General features: G+C 45.2%; 4 protein-coding genes and 1 non-coding gene across 6 annotated transcripts; 2 read left to right on the top strand and 3 right to left on the bottom strand.

Annotated features, from left to right (window-relative positions):
• The first annotated feature begins 2927 nt into the window (after positions 1 to 2927).
• Positions 2928 to 6343, top strand: LOC147972678 (uncharacterized). Its single transcript, XM_087524426.1, has 4 exons — positions 2928 to 3281; positions 3605 to 3760; positions 3817 to 5242; positions 5298 to 6343. The coding sequence occupies exons 1-4, from the start codon at positions 2928 to 2930 to the stop codon at positions 6341 to 6343; spliced, it is 2982 nt and encodes a 993-aa protein (XP_087380552.1).
• Positions 6344 to 12148: 5805 nt separating this feature from the next.
• LOC125556603 (BTB/POZ domain-containing protein POB1-like) lies at positions 12149 to 15425 on the top strand. Of its 2 annotated transcripts, none has more exons than XM_087523476.1 (5): positions 12149 to 12420; positions 13255 to 13382; positions 13459 to 13522; positions 14090 to 14345; positions 14487 to 15425. In XM_087523476.1, exons 1-5 carry the CDS (start codon positions 12252 to 12254, stop codon positions 15103 to 15105), a joined length of 1236 nt encoding a protein of 411 aa, XP_087379602.1. In that variant the 5' UTR covers positions 12149 to 12251; the 3' UTR covers positions 15106 to 15425. The 2 variants fall into 2 exon arrangements, with proteins under 2 accessions (XP_087379602.1, XP_048575256.1); XM_048719299.2 differs by having other exon boundaries at positions 14090 to 14369.
• Positions 15426 to 17249: 1824 nt separating this feature from the next.
• Positions 17250 to 17322, bottom strand: TRNAR-UCU (transfer RNA arginine (anticodon UCU)). Its single transcript has one exon. It is a non-coding gene; the product is annotated as a tRNA-Arg (tRNA).
• A 178-nt stretch (positions 17323 to 17500) lies between these two features.
• Positions 17501 to 19650, bottom strand: LOC125510408 (BTB/POZ domain-containing protein). The gene has a single exon (XM_048675577.2). It carries the CDS (start codon positions 19603 to 19605, stop codon positions 18211 to 18213), a length of 1395 nt encoding a protein of 464 aa, XP_048531534.1. The 5' UTR covers positions 19606 to 19650; the 3' UTR covers positions 17501 to 18210.
• A 143-nt stretch (positions 19651 to 19793) lies between these two features.
• On the bottom strand, positions 19794 to 24770 carry LOC125510407 (cyclic nucleotide-gated ion channel 17). Its single transcript, XM_048675576.2, has 7 exons — positions 24476 to 24770; positions 23274 to 23784; positions 22446 to 22658; positions 21735 to 22039; positions 21515 to 21626; positions 20872 to 21108; positions 19794 to 20716 (listed from the first exon to the last, which is right to left on the bottom strand). Exons 1-7 carry the CDS (start codon positions 24532 to 24534, stop codon positions 20033 to 20035), a joined length of 2121 nt encoding a protein of 706 aa, XP_048531533.1. The 5' UTR covers positions 24535 to 24770; the 3' UTR covers positions 19794 to 20032.
• Positions 24771 to 25184: the final 414 nt, after the last annotated feature.

Genomic DNA, 25184 nt, shown 5'->3' with positions numbered 1-25184 from the left:
TTCTCAACTGGTGATGGCGAGAGGAGGAAAGAGGGAGAAATGAGCGCGTCGTCGGTGGATGATCAGGGTGAGTCTCTCCGGCGCGCTTGCAGTCGGCTTTATAGGCGGAGACGCCGCGTGGTAGGCTTGGCCGACGCGTTACGCGTGGTGTGATTGCGTGGCGGCCGAGGGACGCGTCGCCCAGCCTTCACTGCGCCGCCCGTGAGGCATCAATGGAGGCTGACCGGCGCGGCAGCGCGCGGCAGTTTTGGCATTGATTCGCCGTGGGAAACGAGGCGATGAGGACGACGGAGGGGCGAGAAGAGAGTAGAGTCGCTGACGCGGCGGGCCCGCGGCTCTTCGCGCCAAAAACGATTCGCCCGGCGCCCCCGAGCGACCCCCAGCGCGCCAGGTTCGGGTTGGATCCGCCGGCACCAATTTCGGGCCGAGCCGGCAAAAACTGGGCTCTTGGGGACGCGACTGGGCGATTTTTTGACGTCGGCGGACGAAAAAATGTCTTGAGGGGCCTTGGAGATGCTCTTAGTTGGTTGTGGAAGAGAATTAAAGAAGTCAAGCCGGCGCCGAAGATGTTTACTGCTCTGTAATAGTGCATGAACCAATTGGTGATCGATCGAGGACTAGTCTAATCTCGCCTGCTAGCTTAGCAAGGACTCCATCATTGAGTTGGGGGATTGCTTGTCCATACGGATCAAGTAATCAAGCTTGCATGGAAAGTAGTAAGCTCATATTAGCTAGTTAGCTAGTTAGGAACATGGAGGGCTAGGGTTGGCCCTCGGGTGCCTGGCTCAAAATTTGGTTGTTCGTACTTCTTACACGTTGCCTGCTGCCGGCCGCTTTTCATGTCTAATCTGCCTTGTCTCATCTATCTGCTTGTCTGCGCACCCAAAGTCACCCAGAGAATATTAGTACCACGGAACAACGTATTTTTCTCATTTCATTTTCCTTTCAGTACATGGTAGGAATACACCATGTGGAAAAGGAAAGCATTGTTTTTTAAGAAATATACTACCTTGGTCTTATGTTAATCGTCGCTCAAACAAATGTATCTAGATGAAGATGTAAAAGTAAGCGGAGTCGTGACTTGGGCAGGCCTAGCTGAATGGGAACACATGTTTCTTTCCCTCACGGCCTATCCCCCTTCCCCCTTGGCCCACTGTTTTGAAGAAAAAATGGGCGGGTCGTGGCCTGGTTTTGCTTCAACTAAAGATCGGCCACTGAAAGTTGTTTGGTTCGAGGAAATTAGAGATGAGGAATGAGAGTTGAGGGGTAAGGAGATTAAAAGTTCACTGTTTGATTAGAGGGAATGGAATTGGGAGTTGAGAAAGCCAATTCCCACCGATTTCTTCTCAGGGAGTATCATGTTAATTCGTGAGCAGAGTTCTATCCCATGCCAATTCCCATCATATGTCAAACAAGGGAATGGGAGTAAAAGTCTACTTCCCATGTCTAATACCTTCATAAACATCTTTGTGCAAACTCCCATTCCCTTGCCCGAGTGTTTACCAAACAGGCTGTCAGTGTCGGTTATATACCATTCTATAAACTGGCGCACACCCCTCTCCGTTCTGGCTCGGCCCATCTACTTTTTTCTCTTTACTTCAACCTTCAAAGTTCAAACAATGGACGTACCAAAAAAAAACAAAAAAAAACTCAGGCCGATCCAGAGTTCAAACAATGGACGAACCAAAAAAAGAATTTTTTTTGTTTTGTTTTTTTCCCCTAGCGTTTCGTTAGGGTCTCGAACTCCTCTGGCGGTGCCGCTGAGCAGAGTCTAGATCTTCCGATCGATCTCCCCTCCTCCACCCTCCATCCCTCCGACGACTCGGGCTGACTTCAGGGGAGCCCGTGCTCCTGCCCCGTCGTGGCTGAAAGAGGCTCTCAATCCTCTGGCGGCGCCGCTGTCCAGAGTCTAGTCCTCCCGCTCGATCTCCCCTCCTCCACCCTCCATTCCTCCGACGACTCAGGCTGACTACGGGGGAGCCCCGTGCTCCTGCCCGGCCTTGGTTGGAAGAGGCTCTCTCGGAGGTTGAAGGTAGAGTTGGCGCTTGTTTTGGCAGTCATGGCTACAGGGAGCAGTAGTAGCACTAAGGGGTATGGGGAAGAGGTTGAGGAATTGCTCAATCGACTCGATCTGCATGAAGACGATGGAGATGACTTCGTCTGGGAAGAGGTGCCGGAATTGCAAGGAGTTCAGGCGAAGTGGCTGGCTATCGCGAAGGTGCACACAAATAAGGGATTTAGCCCTTCGGCCCTATATTCCGACATGAGATCTGCCTGGAATCCAGCGAAGGCTGTTCGCTGGCGCTTGATTGATAGCAATCTGTTCACTGTGCAATTCGGCTGTTTGGGTGACTGGAATACTGCAATGATGAATGGACCTTGGTTATTCAGGAACCAAGCTATTATGATGATGGAATATGACGGGTTTACAAATCCTGGATCGATAGTCTTGGACAAAGTGGCGGTTTGGGCGAGAATTCTAAGGTTGCCTGACAACTACCTGAATGAGGTCGTGATAAAAGGAATGTGCAGGAAGATGGGGCAAATTCTAGAAGTGCAGACCCAGTTGCCAGCAGGCTATGTGGGTGCTTTTGTCAGGGTTAAAGTGAACTTGGATGTGGAAAAAAAAGCTAGAGTGCTTTGTGTCAATCACAAAAGGAGGAACAAAGGACTGGTATCAGGTCAAGTATGAAAAAATGCCCACTTTTTGCAATCATTGTGGTTTGTTAGGCCACTGGTATGAGGAATGTAGCACAGGGGAACATGACACTTCCAAGTTTGAATGGGGAGATTTCATTCTGGCTGATGGTTGGCAAAACCGGGGGGCTGGACACGGCACCGGCAGAGGTACAGGAAGGGGCCGGACAGGAGCATCTTTTGGTAGGGGTTTTGGGAGAGGCGATGGGACAAAGTCACACTATGACGGCATGACTAGTTGGCGCTGGAACGCAGAAGTTGAGACACAGGAAGTTCCAAGTCAGGTTCAAGACCCGCTGAAGCAAGCTGAACAGAACTCGGGCTTGGATACAACTATGCTGGAGAATGACCCAATAATAAGGAAAAGATTAGCCCTTAATTCAGTGGCTGACCATGCAGAAAGGGTTAATCCGGGCCAATCTTTGGTTGCTGTAGATCATGCATCTAAGGTGACTGGAATGATTGGTCTCTTTGATGGAACCAATGAGAAGGACCTTTTAACAACTCCTCAGAAAAATGCTAATAGGAAAAAGCTAAAAGGGACTGATGGTTTGGCAATAGAGAGTAGTGGATCTTTTGAAAAGGTAGTTGGATCGGCGGCATCCCTCGTGGATGACCGCCGGACGCAATGAATATACTATGTCTAAACTGTCGGGGTTGCGGGCGGCCCGAGACAGTGAATGAAATAAACAACTTGGTGAAGTTGTATCACCCATGCTTAGTCTTTCTCTCGAAGACTAAGCTGTCTGCTACGAGAGCTCAAGACTTGCGGTTGAGGCTTGGTTTCTCGAACGCCTTTGGTGTTAAAAGTGAGGGACTGAGCGGTGGCTTGGCGCTGTTTTGGAATAGTGACTCGGTGGTAAGCTTGAAATCATATAACAACTCTCATATTGATGTTTTGATTCAGAATGAGAACTTGGGAGATAAGGAGTGGAGGTTTACTGGCTTCTATGGGGAGCCGGCTAGAGCTAAGAGGAAAAATAGTTGGGAACTTATGAAATATTTGAGGGAACAGTATGAGAACCCATGGTTATGTGCTGGAGATTTTAATGAAATCCTTGAGGCAACGGAACAATTTGGTGGCCTAATACGTGATGAATGGAGAATGGATGGCTTCAGGAAGCTGTGGATGAGTGTCGTTTTGATGACCTGGGATATATGGGCTTGCCATATACGTGGGATAACAGGCAACAAGATAATGACAACATTAAAGTTAGGCTGGATAGAGGACTTGGTGATGATAAATTTCAGGAACTTTTCGGTAACACAACTGTACAACATGTTCAAACCACAGAATCAGACCATTGTGCTTTGATCATCTCAGTCCAAAAGTCTGATTGGGTAGGACGTGAAAGGCGTTTCAAACCGTTCCGTTTTGAAAATGCTTGGACTAGGCATGAAAACTATGACAAGGTGGTGGACACGGCTTGGGTCCCACGCATTGGCTCTCTGCTGGACGTGCAAGAATCTCTTTCTCGGGTAAAAGGACGTCTACAAAAATGGAGCAGTGACGAGTTTGGGTCAGTCTCAAAGCAGCTCAAGAGCTTAAGGGTGAAGCTGGAGGAAATTAGACTCAATGCGCTGGGCCAGGGGCCATCCAGGCAAGAGAAAAGCTTAATGCGGAGAATATCAGAATTAATAACCCGGGAAGAAATGATGGCCCAACAACGTTTGAGGGTTGGCTGGAAGCTTAAAGGCGATCGGAATACAGAGTATTTCCATGCACGGGCCCGTGAGAGGCAGAGAACAAATCGTATAAAATCTCTGAAACGTGAAAACGGAGGAGTTGCAACTGCTCAAGAGGACCTGGAGAAAGAAGCGGTCAATTTCTATCAAAACCTTTTCACAGCTGCAGCTAATACTAGACCGGAGAGAGTTACAGACTCTATCCCTGGCAAGGTCACAGAGGAAATGAACCAACGATTATGTGCGCCAGTAACAGAGGTTGAGATAGAAAATGCATTGTTTATGATGCATCCTAGTAAGTCCCCAGGGCCCGATGGTCTTACTGCAGGTTTCTATATTAGGCACTGGAACTTGCTGAAGGAGTCCGTGTGTGCGGCTGTCAAGTTGTTTTTCGAAACAGGTAATATGCCTGAGGCTATTAATAAGACAGTGCTTGTCTTGATCCCAAAAATCAAAGAACCTCAAGATCTTACTCAGTACAGACCGATCTCCCTGTGCAATGTGTTGTACAAAATTGTATCTAAGGTAATGGCTCTCAGGTTGAGACCAATACTGGATGAAATCATCTCCGAAGAACAAAGTGCTTTTGTACCGGGTCGTCTTATTTCGGATAATTCTCTAACAGGTTATGAGTGTATACACTATTTGAAAAGGAAGAAAGGGAAAGCAGGGGCTTGTGCTATCAAGCTTGATATGGCAAAGGCGTATGATAGGGTAGAGTGGTCCTATCTCCGAGCAGTTCAGTTAAAACTGGGTTTCGCAGATCAGTGGGTTGAAAGGGTGATGGCCTGCATGGAGACAGTATCCTTCTCTATTTGTGTGAATGGGGTGTTCTCAGACTCTTTCAACCCCTCGAAAGGTATACGCCAAGGCAACCCTATTTCACCTTACTTGTTTCTTCTATATATGTGCAGAAGGTTTAACTTGTTTGCTCAAGTCATATGGATCTGCTCATTTACGGAAAGGAATCAGAGTTGGTATCCATGCCCCTTGGGTCTCTCACTTGCTTTTTGCGGACGACTGTCTAGTCTTTTCTCAGGCAACAAGTGAAGGTGCAACCAGAATCAATGAGATTTTAGAAACATACAAAGAAGGTTCAGGACAGTTGGTGAATAAAGATAAGTCGGCTATCTTTTTTAGTGCAAATTGCACAGATGAGATGAAGGCAGCAACTCATGATAGCTCAGGGATTGATGTAGAAGCGTTGATTGAAAAGTATCTTGGGCTGCCCACAGCTATTGGGCTCTCATCAGAGAGTCATTTTGAGCACATTGTCACGCAGATCAAGAAGCTAGTTAATGGGTGGACTCCAAAACTGATGAGTAGTGCAGCACGAGAAGTTCTAATCAAGTCTATATGCCAAGCAATCCCTACCTATTCAATGGGATGTTTTAGACTATCCAAAAAGACCTGCAAAAAGATCACAAGTATTGTTGCAAGATTCTGGTGGGGAGGTGATGAAAAGAAAAAGAAAATGCATTGGAAAAAGTGGCAGGACATAGCTATCCCAAAATGTGAGGGGGGAATGGGCTTCAGAGATTTTGGCCTCTTTAATCAAGCCATGTTGGCTAAACAAGGGTGGCGACTTCTGACCAACCCTGAATCACTTTGTGCAAAGGTGCTTAAAGGCCGATATTATCATGATTCAGATTTCTTGGCAGCTAAAAAAAAGAGGAACTCCTCTCATACTTGGAGGGCAATACTACATGGGAGAGAATGCCTAAATCTAGGGCTGATTAAACGTGTTGGGGATGGTGCGAGTATTAACATCTGGGAGGACCCTTGGATTCCCTCCAATCATGGCTATCGGCCAATTATTCGGTTACCAGGGGCTGCATGCACCAAGGTGGAGGAGCTTATTGATCATGTGAATAATAGTTGGGATCTTGCTGCCTTGGAAGCAAACTTTGTTGCACCTGATGTGCATGCCATTGCTAAAACCCATAGGGAATTGGGGTGAAGATTGTTGGGCCTAGGAGGTGGAGAGGAATGGTAACTTTTCAGTTCGGTCGGCGTATAAAATTCTGAGCACAAGCATGAGACATGCCTACGAACCGTCTTCTTCAGGAGCGGCAGGAAATGCCTTATGGAACAAACTATGGAAGATAGCGGTACCACCAAGAGTCAGGAATTTTTGGTGGAGAGTTATAAGGGGTTTTGTCCCCTGTAAGTCTGTCCTGCTTACCAGACATATTGAAAAGGCCCCATTCTGCTACCTATGTGGCAAGGAGGAAACTATAACTCATGCCCTGTTCGATTGCACTTGGGCAAGACTCTTTTGGAAGGAGATGAAGACCATGATGCAGATTAAAATCCCAGTGTTACATCCGCATTCGTGGGCTTCAGATTTGATTGAAGGAAAACTGGGATCAGACCAATTTGTATGCATAGTACTATGTGGCTGTTGAGCGGCATGGTCTGAAAGGAATGCTCGTACTCATGGTGAGAAGGGACGATCAGTTCAAGCTTCTATTAGATGGGCTCTTGATAATGCTGTTGATCTTACAACAACATGGGAAACTACCCGACCTGTGGTGACCAGGGAGGAAGATCGCTGGCAAGCACCAGAACAAGGAACTCTGAAAATCAATGTGGATGCGGCTTTTCTTGAGCAGGCAGGGTGTGGAAGTATAGGGCTGGTGGTCCGAGACTCAGAGGGCAACCTAATTAGAGCGCAGGCCTTGTGGTATCGTTTTGCATCAAGTGCCCAGACTATGGAGCTGTACGCTATTCGGGACGGGATTCAACTAGCCAGAGACATGGGTTACTCACAGATATGTATTGAAAGTGATGCTCAGCAGGTGGTTAGGATGTGCAACTCTGAACTTTCAGAGAGAGCAGCGGATGCAGCTGTTTGCCACGAAATCAAAGAGCTTGTGGGAGGATTTATGAGCTGTGGTCTGGTGTTTGTACATAGGGAAGCCAATGAAGCGGCCCATCGGTGTGCAAAGCAAGCCACAGAAGGGAGGAGGAGATGCTTGTGGATAAATTATATGCCTCATTTCTTAGCTAGTTGTATTCAGCTCCCGTGTAATCCCCCCTAATTGAGTTATAAAGCTCTTGATTCGCAAAAAAAAAAACAATGGACGTACCTGAGATTCAAACTCTAAACCTCAGGTTCACTACCAACCACGATAACCATTTGGGACCACTCACCTGTTGTGTGTGGTAACTTATTTTCTCTTCTTTGTTGAGCGTCAAATGTAACACTAAAAAGAATACTTTGTTTTTTTCTTTTGGTGTTGTTTTGTCCAGTTTTTCTTTGGTTTTTACTCAGTTTTTTGTCTCCCTTTTTCTTTCCTTTCTCCAGTTTTTTTCCTTTTTTTCAATGCATGAATTTCTTAAAACTTCCTGAACTTGTTTTTCAAATGCATGAAAATTCTCCATTTTGACTTTTTTTTGTTTCATGAACTTTTTCAAATGCATGAACATTTTCAGTTTTGTGAGCTTTTTCAAAACATGAATGTTTTTTCTTCAAATCTATGATTTATTTTGGATTTGTGAACATTTTCAAAATCCGTGAACTTTTTTCAAGTCCCATAAACTTTTTTTGAACTCGTGGACTTCTTCGAATTCATGAAGTTTCTTTAATTTTCTTGTAATTTTAGCGTTGAACTTTTTTAGAGAACTTCGTGAACTTTTTTCCAAATTTCATGAAATTTTTAAAAATGTACAAACCTTTTCAAATCCATCAATTTTTTCAAACTCACAATTTGTAAAAAAAATTGAGAACTTTTTCTCCAATTAGCAAAATATTTTCAATTTCATGAACATTTTCAAGATCCATGAAAACTTTCAAATCCGTGAACTTTTTTGAACTCGCAAACTTTCTTACAAAACGTTTATTCTGCTTTTGTGAATGAGCGAACGAATGAGTCCACGTGAACGAACGAATGAATGAGTCCATGTGAACGAACATAACATGTGCGAATGAGTGGGCTTTGTGAATGCAACCGACTTATGCGCGTAGTAGGCGCCAGACCGACTAATCGGCACTGGAGGCGCCTATTAGCAGCTCTCCAATAAACTTGAGGTGTAAGTAACATCAATCTGATATGTCCCTGTCATTGGAATGGATCTTTATTTCCTTTTTTTTGGAATGCTAAAAATCTGATGACTAATTTTCAGTACCTCCAAGCGAACACCCTCACACATGTCAGATTATGTGTGCAAATCCTAAAACGTTTGGCCCAACGCACCCCTCTAAGTGAATTACGAGTTAGGGCACTAAAGCAGTTTGCTTCGGATGGCAATCTTAGCGAAGAAATTCGGAATGGCAATTTGTGTGTTTGGAGCTTGGCAATTTCACCTTTGTTGTTTATATAGCCTCGCAATTCCCTTCAGCCAACATGGCAAATCCTGAGAATAGCAATTTTTACCATTCTTTGAGTGGCAATTATACCAAAACACTAAAAACGCATGGGAATTACTCTGCTCCAACATGATAATTTTCTCACAAACTTTTATACAACAGGACAAGAACATGGCAAATCATTATATAACAGCATGTCAAATTTATCTTTTTTCGCAAGCCAATTTTGGAGCATTTGCTGGATTGGCTTTTTTTAAGCAAACCAAAACGTTCATTCGTTCCTACCTGGTTGTGGGAACGATCGTTCGCTCGATTTATTACCCTGAGGAAACGTCAGATGTTTATTAGCGCCCTTTTTCAGTAAGGGAACGGTTCTTTGCTTACGAGACCTCCAACGGTTCGCTCTCTCGACAAAATGCTGGAAATACACAAGTGTCTGCTTTCCTAGGCCGGCACAGCTCGAGCGTTCTTTAGCGAGCACTCTTTGTTGGTGCATGTGTTCATATTTATTTTATTTATATACTTTCGGTGTTGGTACTATTTTAACCAATTTTATCATAAATATGAAATTTTTCCCATAAATTTAAAATTGATCAAGAAATTTATTCAAAAATATTCATGGATTTCAAAAACCTTCGTAAATTCTAAAAATCTTTGCAATCTAGAAAATGTTTGTGACTCTAAAATATATTCACGTGTTTAAAACATGTTCTTGAAGTATACAATTGTTAGTGTATTTTAAAATATTTACATATTTTTAAAAACTATTCTCAAATTTCTAAAAATATCATGAATTGAGAAAAAATCCAAATACTCAAAAAATATTTTCATTCTTTAATGTGCATATCAAAAATTGTTATCGGAATTTAAGAAGATGTTTTATTTATTTATTTGTCAAAGAATTTCTAATTTTAAAAGTTAACCAAAAATTGAGGAATAAAAAATGAATTAGAAAAATGAAAGAGAAAATATGAAGGAAAACGAGAATAAACCAAAATAAAAGCCAACAAAAATAGTAAAGCAAAACGATACTAAAACGCAGCAAAATCAAGCTCACTTGTAAGCCGCTGTTAATGAGCCGGCCCAGCTAACATGTCATTGTACGGCTTTAGCAGGACGTAGGCCGAGCTCGCCTAAAGGAGTCAGTAACGGAGCGACCTAGTAGCCATATTATTTTGTCACGCTGACATCACATATGTGTTTTTTCTCTTGTTTATCTTTTGAAAAAATAATTTATACATATATTATGTAAAAATTTTAATTTTTTGAAAGTGTTCACCGCATATAAAAAATTTTCATGCAAAAAAAATCACTCAACTTTTAGAAAATGTTTCTACCATTCAAAACAAAATATGTGACAAAAGAGAATCACGTGCTCGATGAAAATCTAAGTGGCATTTTTTTAAAAATTATACAATATAAAAATCATGTAATAAATCAAAATATTTAAAAATGTGCATGCGTTTCAAAACTATGTTTATGACATTTAAAAAAATCCTAAATGTAAAAATTGTCTATATTTAAAAAAATGTTTTGTATCATTCAAAATTTGTTTTCATGTGCAGTTGAAAAATGTTTAACACGTATTGAAAAAAGTAGGCATAAAACTTATATTTAAAAAATCTTTAATATGTGTAAAGTATGTATCCAATGTATAAGGAAAATGTACAATGTGCATGAAAAAATTAGACATATATTGAAAAAAAACTGAAGAAAATCGGCGTACATGCACCGCCTAAGGCCCCCGGGTGGTGCTGGCTGCAGCGGCAAAGCCTCCACTAGGGCTTGCGTTGGGAGACAACCAGGAGCATCACCGTGGGATTGCATTGTGGTCCTCATACCTTAGCTTGACAATTTCATTGATTTAGGCATCGGTTGTGTGTGGAAGCTCCGGTGACCACTAACGGGGACGGACATAGTGTCCGCCTTGAGCTCCAATGGGTGTGGCTCCCTCGAGCGACGGTGGCGAAGGATGGGGACGTGGTAGACGGTTTGGTAGGTAATCGACGAATGATGGTGGAAGGGGACTAGGGATTTGGGAGAGGGGAACTTTCACGGCATCATGTACAAATGCACTACACAATGTTTTTGCAACAACAACAAAAACACATGCAAGTTCTCAATTTAATCTTGAATACGGTTATCAAGTGTATTTTAAGGACAAGTCCAGTGACCACCAATGAATTTCACTCTGCTATTGGCCTGCTGACACATACGTGGACAGTCAATCAATCAAACAGTACATGATGTTAGCAGAATACGGAGCCAAATGTATGTGGTGACCGTAGGTGTACACTAATATGACTTTCATGACCGTATTTTGGGAGTTCTATGTCCAGTGACCAAAGTGAAATTTGGGAACGAGTTCGTGACCTAATTTTTGTCTCCCTAAGCACCCGTGTGCAAATTAATGTTAGAAAAAAAGAACCATTTTTTCACTCGAACACCCGTTGTATAAGGTTTTAGAGCCCGGCCTAGGAAATATGCGCTGAGTTTAAGCAATGAAACTTATAGCAACTTCTGTATTATCCTAATAAAACAACTTCTGTATGACTTAATATTAACAACTCAGTGAAAACTCTTAAAGAAAGAACTTAGGGTTCCTCCGCCTCCCATCGCCGTCGCCTCATGTTGGCTGGCCCTAGGGCCATGGAGGCGTGGTGGACCCCGGTCCTTGTCGGCGGGAGGGATCTTGCTCTGTGTTTTTGTGAGTTCGTTTAGGGTTTGTGCCATTCTCAGGAAGACGAGGCGGTGGCAGCTCAAGATGGAATAAGTTTCTCTCGGCCTGGCCCCTATTCCGGTGATGCGTCCACCGTCATCGGAGGGTGTCTGGAGGTTAGTCTTCAGCGGATCTCGTGGGAATCAGTCGGTGCTAGTCTTTGGTGGATCCGTTTGGGTCCAGTCTTTTTTCGTCTTCGTTTCTTGTGTGTCTATAAGTTGGATACTTTCGATCTATACTTATCTTCATTGATGACGGGTGTTGTTCTGGTGCACTGGTACTCCTTAGCACGACGACTTTTCGACTATCTGCTACAACACGTTTGGCCCGACTCCTGTGAGGGAGAGGTGATGACGGCGGCACACCTTCAGTTTGCTCCAATCCTTGTAGTCCTCGCTACTTGGTCTACGGATATAGAAGCAATTTTTATTATTTTTGTGTTCTTTGTACTGTATAGATAGATCGGAATTTTTTCTAATAAAAAAAACTCACGTGAAATGTGTTTTCACCGACGTGAAGACGTGTTTCATTGACGACACTGGAAAATGTTTTCATTCCGGCAAAAAGATTGTTCCCATCACGTAGCAGGAAAACGTGGTTGGAAACGAAAATATATGTTCGCGTGAACGAGAACCATCGGATGCTCCAGAGGAAATTAAACTGTTAGCTAGCGCTTTCCTCAAAAAAAAAAAAAAAACTGTTAGCTAGCGCTAATTCAGCTATTTGCAGTTTGTAGACAGCGGCGGGGTTCTTTGAATCTGCCATGATCAAATCCACTCTGCTGGTTAGCTAGGGTTACGGCCACCGGCGCTTCCAGAGTCTGGAGACGGCGCGCGCATGGCCGGAGACGACGCGTCGACGGGGACGGAGGTGGACGCGGGGGGCTTCGAGTTCGCCTTCGACAACGAGGCCTTCTCCGACAGGGTCCTGCGTATAGAGATCGTCGGCAGCCACGACGCGCCCGCCTCCGGCGCCAGCCGCAAGCGCCGCCGCGAGGACGCCGATGGTGCGTACGGGCACAGTACCATTAGCCACTGGACGTGATTAGGATGTGGATTTCTCCTGGCTTATTTGGGGGTTTCAGCTACATTTCTTTGTTTGTTTAAAAGGGGAAGGAGATGCAATATTGATACATTTTATTTATACAAGTTCCTTTTTAGTTTTAGATTTCTAGGTGGTGTGGGTTACTCTAAAATGCATTCCATTTTCTCTGACGTAATTTTATTCAGAAGAACAGTTAACAAACCAGTACTGGTACATATGTTTGCCCATACGTCCAATTGCAGCATTGGTGTTCAAACTACATCATACCATTATACAAGTTGAGAATAGCAGCTGGACAACTAAACAGATTTGGAATAATATGTATGTGATAAGTTCGTGTATATCGCTGTTGAGGTACATACATACAGGTCATGTGTCTTAACTCTTAACTCTTATGCATATGGCCCGTCTGGCGTGTAATCAGGTCTGATCTTGGTAGCACAATGCTTCAGCCTTAGATTAAAGGAACAAGGTGACCAGTTATTTTACATCTTCCACAAGAAAAATGTGTTGCTTGATGACTAATGTCTGAATCTGCTAATAATTGTGTATTTTAATGAAAAATCAATAGGTCCAGAACAAAAAGGCAAGAGCAAATTATTATCAAATGTGTCATCGACACGTCGAATGTATACCTGGAAGTTGGAACATGAAGTGATTATTTCATGATTATATGATCCTTCATAGATTTAGTGTGACAGCAAAATTTCTCTAGTAATTCTGCTATGTGCCTTCCACCGTTCTACCCCCTAGTTTTGCATGGCTCTCTGTGTTTATCTGCTTTGTTTTTTTGCAGGCGATGATGGAAAAGATATCGACTCCTCTTGTACTGTAATGGCACTAATGGGTACACCAGTCTTACGAGTCAATACCATACATATTAGTTCGGCGATTCTTGCAGCACAAAGTACTTTTTTTCTCAAGGTAATTCTGATGAACTGAAATGCATTTGTTCTATCATCAGTGAAATTAGCTTTCTGATAAGCTGCGTGCTTCTCAGCTTTTCTCAAATGGCATGAAAGAGTCTGACCAGAGACATGCAACAGTTACAATTGCTGATTCAGGTACAGTGTTCACTCTAGTCTGACAATCTTCATCTTATATTCTTATAACTGATGATTCCAGTTTCCTATTGTTATCATATTGTTCATTTATTTATTTATTTAAAAATATGATTACCTCTTGTAGAATTTAAAAGATGATTGCTTATGTTAGAGAGGGGGCTGTAATTTTGATGATAAATTTGTTACTCTCATTTCCCCCACAGACCTTATCTCTGAAGTCGATATTTTTTATTCTTTTATGCATTATTATAGTTTCTCCCAACTAATTACATAACCATCTATGCATACAAAATAGCTATCCCTTTTCTTTTGTACTCCCTCCGTTCCTAAATATAAGTCCTTTTAGAGATTTCAAATGGACTACAACATACGGATATATATAGACATATTTTAGAGCGCAGATTCACTCATTTTGCTCCGTATGTAGTCCCTTGTTGGAATTTCTAAAAAGACTTACATTTGGGAACGGAGGGAGTACTTCTTTATTTAACTGTTACCAGTTTGAGATGTATTGAACCGTTTCATTAGTCCTTATGCCTCCTTGCTTTCATGTTTTACTTGGAACAGAGGAAAAGGCCTTCATTGAGCTTTTACGCTTTATGTATAGTGGAAAGTTGACACCAACAACCGAGCCCACTCTTCTGGTTGATATTTTGATGGCTGCTGATAAATTTGAGGTTGTATCTTGCATGAAGCTCTGCGGTCAGCGGCTCATAGACCAGCCTATGACGCCAGAATCGGCAGTGAGGTGCCTAGATATCCCACGTTCCATCTCAATGGCATCTGCCGTCAAAGAGGTAGCCAAGACATTCCTTGCTGAAAGGTACAAGGAATTCCTGTCAACAAAGTAAGTGATCCCCATTTGATTTTCAGATATACAGTATCTTTTATCCTTTTTGAGGAAACATGTGGACGTTGTTGTGACAAAATCATTATCTCAAGGCATGGTTTAATCTCATTTCAGGTTCCAAGATGAACTGATGAGGATCCCTCTCGCTGGGATTCAGGTTATCTTATCAAGGAACCGCCTCGGGATTGAATCTGAAGGATCCATCTATGATTTCCTGCTCAGGTGGGCCTGTTTGCAGTACCCAAATTCAGAACAGAGACACAAGATCTTGAGTTCACGGATACTTCCACTGGTGCCACGAGCTCTCAGTATGACGGATGCCGTTCTAATTGATCACCCGTCTTGTATAATCAACTTTACCATAAAGCGCGAGAAGTGCTTGGGGCTCTTCCCGTCAGGAGTTCTGCGTTCGCAGCCGTTCCATTGCGCGGGGCGTGGCTTCTGCCTCCTGGCAGACTGCAAGATGATAGAGCAAGTACCATTTTTTTCCATCTTAGTAAAGATGCTAGAAGAAGACAGGGGGGCAGCCAGCGGGGCAATAGATTATATCATCGGGTTTAAGACCAGACCGTCACTCAAGTTCTCCACCAAGCACTGTCGCGCCACCACCAGCAATATTAGGCGAGGTGTTGGATGCATGATTCCTTGGTCGAAGTTCATTGCTGACGACAGCCACTTCATTGACGGCAAAGTCCATCTGCGGGTTCAGGTGAAGATAACGCCGGAGCCATAGTGATGCGCGCATTAGCCATAAGCTTTATGCGCCTTGCTGAAGTCCCTCTTTGTTTGTTTTTGTGGGCGAGGAGAAGCCATTGTTATGTGAAGCATGAAGAAATCTCAACTGGGGTGTTCCGGTATTTTGCTAGCATTTGTTCTCTCTTTGGTAACTGGATTCTACTAGCATGAAATCATCTGGAATTTGTTGCTAGAGGTTTCACCATCTCAAGTACCAGATGCTAAACTTTGAAGTGTGCGCATGTGTTTTGCTATGCAGTGATTCTATGGATTATAGTTCTTGGCGAATATTATGTGATCATCTGTTGATGATGATTATCTCTGGACATTTTAGTACTATTTTCATAGCGGTTGATACGTTTCTCTTTTAACAATATGTGCGCTCGCATAATACGAAATTGGCAACTGTGATCACAAGTCTGTTGCTTTGATAATTAGGAATTTCAGCGTTTTTTACTGGAATTAATTAATGTTTGCTATGCAGTGATTCCATGCTTTGTTTTGAACACTAGCATTTGTTGTTGGAGGTTTGACGGTCTCGCGTGCTCTTACCGGCCTCATAACCATCAGCGCAAAATTATGTTCAGAAGTCCATTCACTAATTGGCCGAATGTATCCAGCACCCTTTATCTGAATGTGATTGTTGTGACTAGGCTGGCAGTTGCCAGTACACCACAACTGAAAGCCGCCTTCGAGTGCCATGTCTTTTTGGTATGTTTTTCAGTTGCTGTTGCCTGTTCACTTGTTAGTACTTATTTCTGTACATGTCTGGATTTGTTACTTGCAGGCTGATTTTGATGTTGATATACCCAAACACCCTTGAATGAAGAAGATTACTCTAGCATGTTGATCTTAAGTAGTACTCCCTCCGTTACTAAATATAAGTTTTTTTAGACATTTCAAATGGGCTACGACATACGGATGTATGTAGACATATTCTAGAGCATATATTCACCCATTTTGCTCCGTATGTAGTCGCTTGTTGTAATCCCTAAAAAGACTTATATTTGGGAACGGAGGGAGTACCATCGAGTAGCAAAACAAGCAGCAGCTTGAGCTTTCAGGTTCAGGGTTTCTGTTGAAAGGTAGTACTACAATAGCATGGATGAAACCTGGAATCTTAACAGCATGGTGATTCACCAGAAACAAACCATTCTTGAAATCAGTCGCAAGAAGAAAGAAAAAGGAGAATCTGCTGCTTAGTAGTACAAAATGGAGCCGGTGATAAGGGCTAGCAAGCAAGAATAATCTAAATAAAATTAGTATGCTGATTAGTACTATTCCTCCGTCCCAAAATTCTTGTCTTAGATTTGTCTAAATACGGATGTATCAGATCATGTTTTAATATTAGATACATCCGTATCTAGGCAAATCTAAGACAATAATTTTGGGACAGAGGGAGTATTTCGCATCCAAGTTGAAGGAAGGGGCACCACAAAAACATGCATGTAGCACCGCCAATGCAAGACAATACTACTAATAAATTAAAAATCGAGAGGCACCACAAAAAACATGCATGTAGCACCGCCACCGCAAGACAATAATAACAAATTAAAAATTAATGCTGATTACTCATTTATATGGTACGTTTCAAAAGAAAATAATAACAACAACAACAACAAATACTAAAAGGAGAAGGGAAATGCAAAACAAAAAGGAGAAGCACGCCCAGTGGTGCTTAGTAGTACAAAATGGAGCCGGTGATAAGGGCTAGCAAGCAAGAATAATCTAAATAAAATTAGTATGCTGATTAGTACTATTCCTCCGTCCCAAAATTCTTGTCTTAGATTTGTCTAAATACGGATGTATCAGATCATGTTTTAATATTAGATACATCCGTATCTAGGCAAATCTAAGACAATAATTTTGGGACAGAGGGAGTATTTCGCATCCAAGTTGAAGGAAGGGGCACCACAAAAACATGCATGTAGCACCGCCAATGCAAGACAATACTACTAATAAATTAAAAATCGAGAGGCACCACAAAAAACATGCATGTAGCACCGCCACCGCAAGACAATAATAACAAATTAAAAATTAATGCTGATTACTCATTTATATGGTACGTTTCAAAAGAAAATAATAACAACAACAACAACAAATACTAAAAGGAGAAGGGAAATGCAAAACAAAAAGGAGAAGCACGCCCAGTGGGACTCGAACCCACAATCGCCTGATTAGAAGTCAGACGCCTTATCCATTAGGCCATGGGCGCTGCTGTGCACAGTAAATAAAACCGATGCTAAAATCAGATACCAGGAGCAACAGTAATCGGGTGGACAATTGCCGGAAGGCCTCGCGTGGAACATACGTAACAAACCATCCTGGCCAGAGAAACGGAAAAGGCAAGAAACATGGCAGACAACGACACCTTGAGCTATTTCCTTCACAAGTTGACAACAATCAAGCTTAGGCCCAACGAGTTGACAACATGGAATGGAAGACTGGCTCTTGACCCGAAATGCTCAAGCAAGAAGCAAACGGACACCAGGGGCTCCTTGATCAGACATTCTGGGGCCGATGGCTTACATCAAGTTCCATTCCCGGTATCTGAAATCGAAACCGGTAAACATCAAAGTTCAGGTATTTGCCGATGTTCTTCGCTGGCCCGTCCCCGGTGCCAGCTCCATTTTCACGGCACGACACGACCAACCAGCAGCTGTCATTGCGAGCGACAGGTCGCTGGAGTCTGACAAAAAGATCAAGTATCATCAAACTTGTTGGCACCACAGAGTACACACTCACATGAGTGTCCCCGATTCCACAGGGCAGGGCACTGGTTGGATGGTGCTTACTTATTCCATCAGCTATGGTATGTCCGAAAAGTTGCATCTACTATGCTGACTGCAAGTTCATAAGGAGATCTTGCAGCAGTTCCCACGAGCCACGCCTACGATTGACAATGTGAGTATGTATATGACCATATATAGCAAAGCAATGGAATTCCATGTCCATTGGTGTTGGTGAAGAAAGGCAGATGCTCAGTGCTGTCCATGATGATCCGAAGAGGCCAACTGCAGACCAGACCATGCAGATGGACATCATGAAGTATGCATTCCTCTCGACGGCAATGGATCTCTCCTGCCGGCCGGCCGGCCGGGGATCAGGACGCCCTATTGGTGCTGTTCAGGAAAGACAGCCTCCTCCGTGCGACCTTGGACCTGTAGCACCAGGCGTCGAACGCCTCCGACAGGTCCGGGAACGCGGCGTGCTTCGACTGAAGCCACTCCGACAGCACCTCGGCCTGGGTGTTCGACGGCAGCGTCGTCACGATCGAGGTGATCGCCGACTCCAGCCCCTGCCACACCTCGCCGTCCAGGCCGATCTTTGCTGCTGCTGCTGATGCTGATGCTGATGCAGCTTCGGCTTCAGTGTCTCCGTCGCCATTATTACCGTCCTCGTCGTCGCCGTCGCCGTCGTCGTTGCCACGATCGGCTTCATCCACCAGATGCCTCGTTGTCCCGGCGAAGCCGATCCAGACGCTCACGGCGTGGCGCCGCTTCTCCGCCGGGAGGACGACGTTGCCGAACGCGACGGCCTCCAGGACCTTCGCGGATATCTCCACGACCTTCAGCCTGGTCTTCAGACATTCAGGCCCCGGGTGGCACTCCGCCGCCGCCGCCTCGACGGCCGCGACGACGGCCGACGATGCTTCCACCCAGTAGGCTGCGAGGAATTTCATCATCTCCAGCTTGCCCAGGACCTGGCAGACCCAGGCGATGTCGGAGACGAAGGAGTGCAGATCCTGCTGAAGCTCGCCGGAGCAAGGGGCCTCCCTCTGCTTCATCAGTGCGGAGCTGGTGAAATTGCTGAAGCTGTTCAGTAGGCCTGTCACGCAGCCCTTCACCTGAGACTTGACGGCGTCGCTGCTGCCGGCGCCGAAGGCGAGCAGCGGCGCGTCGTCGTCCTCGGTGAGCATGTACTCCAGCTGCTCCTGGGCGGCGGACTTGAGCTCCCGCGAGGCGGCCGACGGCGCGGCCGTCGCGTGGCGGAAGGCGGAGAGGAAGATGGCGGTGGCGGGGGCCGGATCGGCGGGGCGGAGGCGCGCGAGGACGCGGGCGCGGTGCGCGCCGAGGCGCGGGGCGGCGGCGAGGATCTCCTCCTCGTCGGCCTCGTCCCAGGGGGCGGACTCGAGGTAGTCGGCGCAGGCGGCGGCGGTGCGGGCGCAGGCGAGGTGCGCGGCGGCGTCGAGCAGGGAGAGCGCGCCGCGGACGCCGAAGCGGGAGACGGGCTCGGCGGCGTAGAGGAGGCGGAGCGCGGTGACGTGGGAGCTGAGGTCGGCGTCGCGGCAGTGGACCTCGACGCAGTAGCGGGAGTCGAGGATCTGGCACGTCGGCCAGGCGTCGGAGAGGCGGTCGGCGAAGTAGGCGCTCCCGGCGGCGAGCACGCGGGAGTGGCAGTAGAGCCACTCGTCCCGGCCCGAGTCCGGCGTCCGCAGCCGCACCACCACGTCGCTCGTCGCCCTGTCGCCGATCTTGGGCCGCGCCGCCGCCCTCATGCCTCCTGCTGGATTTGGGGACTGGGCTGGTACTGGTGGCCACAGCGAACAACACTCACTCACTTTGTAACTGAAGAAAAGATATAACTGAAACCACAATCAGAATTCAGAAGTCAGCTATACTGTAATTTGTAGCTGCTAGTAACTGTATAATTCAGTGCTAGTTTTACATGAATTTCACACAAAACTGTCGAATCCCCGCAGAAACAGGGGGAAAATATCAAGCTTCAGATTCATTCAGAACTAAGTTCATATTGTTACAGTGACACACAAAAGGGATGTGTCATGTGTGTTATACATTAGCAGGATATCTGGATGATCTATGGCACTGGAAACTCCAACATTTCTTCTTATGTACGTACTAGATTTACAACAAAAACAGGTATTCGAAACAATGCGTCGCGCATCGGAGAGCGAGATGATGGCTTCAGTCGAAATGGTCGGCGGAGAAATCGGGCTCGTCGGGCTTCTGCAGCCTGCGGATCATGGTGTCGTCGGCGCGGAACCTCCTGGACGCGGAGCCAAACTTGTGCATCTCAGCGGCGGTCCTCGAGGTGCCCTCCTGCTTAGGCTTATCGGCGGCCGGGTGCTCCTCCGACCACCACGAGTAGGACTCCCACCGGCTCAGGCTCTCCGACAGCTTCCTCCGCTGGTGCTGCCGCCACGCCGCCTGGATGAAGCAGGCGCCCCACGTCCTCCAGTGGTGGGAGTAGAACCGGAACGTGTGCTGGAGCTTCTTGCTGTGGAGCCTCCGGAACTGGTTCGCCACGAACTTGAGGTCCTCGGCACGCAGCGCGAAGGCCTCCACCTCCGTCAGGCTCCGGACGGTCCTTGTGGAGAGCGGGAAGTGGATGTTGGTCTTTGGCAGCAGGGCCCAGGTGAGCAGCTCCTCACCGGCGAATTCACCAGGTCGTAGGAGGATGGAGTTGAAGAAGTTGCTCCGGCCTCCGTTGGTCGTGGAGCTCTCCAGCTTGCCGCGGATTATGAAGAGCATCTCGCTCACAGGATCGCCCTCGCGAGAAATGTATGTGCCCTCCGGGCACAGGAACGACACCAGCCGCTCGCAGATGGCGTCCAGGAGTTGGTCGTCCATCTCAGCGAAGAAAGGGACCTACATTTTACAAAGAAAGATCAGAAACCCGCCAAGGAACAAGAGACAGAATTTGAATTTGAGTGCCCCAGTACAGAATGTTCTATCAAGACCTTTGAGAAACTAAAAAAGTTTTACTTGTTCAGTCATCGGATAGGGGTATAACAACAACTTACACGTCGAACAAGATCCAAACAAAGATGGCGCTGTACATCCCGACGTATATCAGCAGGCAAAGCTTGCAAGATGGATTCCTCTTCCACTCCACGCGTTGCAAGCCATTTAACTTGAACAAACCGCTGGACGCGTTCTTGAAGGTCGGGTGGGAGCCGGTGATGTCTCATCCACTCCTCCATGTCCCGTTGCCTCAACCTCCACTCTTCAAGCCTTTTGCTAACAGACTGCAAGTATGTCTAAAAGATGAAAATGAAAAGGTAAGTAGCTGTCAAAGTGGAGATGGCTTACTGCACATACAGAGCAGAAGAAGCTTTATGTTATTTTAATCATTTCAAACCATTAAATGCAAGTTCATACATCACACGAGCCTGATGCATCCATTAAGAAGAACAATACAATACAATCCATGATAGCACTACACAGAATAGCATTGATAATATTAACACTTCCGCACAACAACAAATGTAGCATAACAAACTTGTTGAGCTGAAGGCTGCTACCAAGTTATCAAATAGTGCAATAAGTTTGCTACGCTTAGCCGATCCACAGGGTAACTAAGTAACAAGTATAATAAATAAAATAAGAATCATCAGCTTTGATGCCTCCATTTCTAGTTTAGAGCAGAGAATTTCGTAATATTACCTGCATTTTACCAATCAGCTGAGCAAAGAGTATGAGACTGATAGCTCCAATTGCAATAGCAAATATGTTCTCTACGATGAATGCACTTGTTTGAAGAGGATTTCCGCTTGAACTGAAAAGGTGACAACAAACACCAAATAGACCTGGTTAACCATATTCAAGACACAGAAACTTATGCACAATAACTCCAAAGTAACAGAAGATAATGATGGAACCCTACCTAAGTTGCAACAAGCCCCACCACAGACAATAGAAGTACTTCTCTTGGAATGAAGTTGAGACAGCACCCTTAGTCAATGCACTCGAGAACATTCCGTAATTAAATTTTGGAGGATCAGCAGTGGCATCACAGTTGTTAAATATCTGCGTTTTACTTTGCCACTCAAGATAACTCCTCGAACCAGTATTCTCGCAACTTATAAACCCAATGTTACAAGACGCATTGCTCGACTCAGCAAGGCACTGCTGATTCCAACATGTAATCTGCCGTTCAATGGAGAGAAGATAGTATATTGCCCCGGTAATCTGCAGTGATGCACACAGGTCAGAAGTGACACTGAAGTATTTATTGCACAAAAGTGAGCAAAGAAATGCAAGATGATAGTGATAGTCTTCTGCTTCTAGCTCACATGCATGTCTACCACCAACAGTTTTGTCCATATCTTCAGATTTTAATAAGTAATAATGCATTCCAGGAAAACAAATACACATGAATTATTCTCTTTTGGCCTATTCCAGTTACGAGATGAGGTATGAAAAACCTAATGAACTGATATTTTAGGTTCCATATTTAGCAGAGGCGACTTCTACTTATCTTTCAGTTGTACATAGAATTACAAACTACATGAGCTGCAAATTCCCTAGAACTTTATTCTGAGTAAGTGACTAGGAATTGATTACACGGCTGAGGTAATGGTTGAGGTGACCATACATGACTTGCAAGCATGTAGAGCAGAAGATTGTATGCTGCTCCTCCCCAGGCTGACTTTGCAACTACTCCGGCAGCTTTGATGATTTGATTGCTTAAAGGTACAACGAGATACATTCTTAAGACATACTGAACCAAAATAATAAGAGCATATGTAGTGTTTTGGATGTTATAATCTGAGCGTTTAATCCCAGGCATGATTAACCAAACAGTAACCTGCAAAAAAAACAGAAGATTCACATTATCACTGTAGATTTAACAATCAAGTAATAGATATTCAATATTTGGGATAATTAGTCGTCAAACAATTCAGTTATACAGATAAATTTATTTTGCATAAAGTTTGGCTGAAATAAGTTGGCAATTCTAGATTTCATAAACTCCTAACATTTACAAATTATCTAAGTGGCGATTAACAGATGAAGTACGAAAAGGAAAAAAGACCTATGGGATATAAGTGGCAGTTAACAGAAAATAAATCTTTTGGGTATTTTTTGACTCTTTGCAGAGGAAACCTAGTTGGGTCCACCTTTTAAAAGTTTCGATTTTCTGGTTAAATTCATGTGGTTAATGTAAAAACAAGAGGCACTGTCCAGATGTCTTGGTTTGGAAAGCGAATCAAAGGGAAAGAATCCAATAGGCTCAACTAAAGGCTTGCTGTTCAGTGCTCACCCAACGAACCATACCAATCTTTGCCACAAAGATGATAATGAATCAATTTAAGTACGAAAGAATATGGATATTAACACTTTAGCTGGAAAAGTGGAATATACTTAAGGTAGTTGCCATGAAAAATGCGACAAGTGCCGCAACAAGATTCGAGTTATTTACCTGTGGAAGTGGTATGGCTGCAAGTATGTCTATACAGAGATCTGATGTGACGTATCTTCTTTGAATCTTCTTTAGATCCACAATAAGCTCTCCCTTCCCTAGGACTCTGGACTTTGGGTCTACATATGCAGTATGGAACTTGATCGCAATGTTGAGCACATAAAACAAGTCAGCGAGTGTCCGCAGAACGGTCATAGTATTTCTCAATCGTTGGTCCTCGGCAACACACGAAACACCAGTGCTTTGGTCCATGACTCTGACAAATGGCAGGTAGTAGAAGAAAGGGTCGATGAAGAGCGCGAAGAGACAGGCCACCAGGTACACCCTGTTCCATGTCAGCAGCACGCTGCTTCTGGGGTCGAGGATGCGGCTGTGCCATGGCACGTTGCCCTCATTCATCAATTTGAGCTTCTCGAGGGTCTTTGGGTCTATCCTGTTGGCAGCGAATCTGTCGACCCGTCCGGCTTGAAACGGCATCTTGGATTGATCCTGCCTCTCATCGGGAAAGATCCTGAAGACAGAGTAGAAGAGCAACTTAGAGAAGTGCTAAAAACTGCACAACGTCGAAATGGTCTGTGGATACTGAGAGCTCCCACAGGAACAGATGACAACAGGAGTTGTTCTCATCTGCAATCTCCTGGTAACTAGGTAGCATCGCAATGACATAATGTTTCATTTTGGTCCTTAATTCCTCGATGCACGGAAACTGGTAGATAAATGAAGTAAGCTGAGTCAAAAATATAGCCTATTTCACTTTTGGTCCTTAATTTCTGGATGCATACAAATGAGTACTAGTAGCAAACAAACATGCATATGCTAGAACATAGGGAAGCAAAATGAGCTCTCACATTCCTATTCCCAGCTCCAAAACTACCACCACTCCCCAACGTACTGTACGCCTTGTCAAGCCTAAGCAACCAAAACTCGAATTCGGCTGGTTCGATCCCCCGAGGCAGCAACGAAGCAGACGCCGAAGCTAAATCCTGCCAACTCCAACTCACTACAACTTACTCCAACTCAAACCATGGCCAGAATCCTCCTCTCCCCCTAAGTCAACACCTAGTCCAAGCAAAAATAATCTAACGCGGCATCCTCGATCGTCCCAGGAGGGCCGTCCCTCCTCTTCACGGGCAGCGTTCCGGGGAGGCCCCGTGCCGCTAAATCCAGCCGCCCACGAGAGCCGAGAGAACGCGGGCACGCACCTGTTGGTCGTCCGCCGCTGCTGCATCTCCACCCCATCCTGGACCCGGGACCCAAACATGGCGTCCGCCGCCGCCGCTCCTCCGAATCTCGCGCGGCCGGTCAGGGGAGCGGGGCACGGAGAGCGCGGCGAAGCTGCTGGCGCTGCTGCCGGCCGCGGATCGCCACCATGCCACGACGAGCTCGCGCGCGCGGGTCCGGTGATTCGGCGGAGAAAGGCTGTTGCCTTTGCAGTTGTTTCTTTTTTTTTCGGGAGAGGAAAGGTTGGACCGAGCGGACCAGACGATGGCTGCCTGTTCGTTCGTGGAAGTGTCTGCCGAAAGCTCGGGGTGCCCACACGGTCAAAAAATCCCTCACACTGGCAGGTGGGGTCCGATATTTTCATTGCAAGGTCAATCCACCCTTCCCCCTTCAGACTGACACAAATGCATGTCGATTTGGACATTGACACGGTCTCCATGATGTAGCTCTGACCTTCTATTGTTATCGAGATACTCCGACGACTCGAATGAAAATGATTATAAATCATAAAACATTGTTCTATTCGGGTCTATCCATATCGATTTCGCGGCGGCGGTGTTGGTCCGGTTCTTCATGGCGATGGAAGAATGTTTGACCGGCAAGGATCCTAAACCGCCTTACGCACACGACTGAATGGAGTGCTCATTCTTGGACGAGGGGTCTACCCAGGTGGATAGTACCATATGGTTC

The sequence above is a fragment of the Triticum urartu genome, chromosome 5A, assembly GCF_056163025.1.
Source record: "Triticum urartu cultivar PI428250 chromosome 5A, HENAU_Tu73, whole genome shotgun sequence".
Taxonomy (NCBI): Eukaryota; Viridiplantae; Streptophyta; class Magnoliopsida; order Poales; family Poaceae; genus Triticum; species Triticum urartu.
Note: the sequence above shows the minus strand (reverse complement) of the source record. Positions and strands in the feature narration are given on the sequence as shown.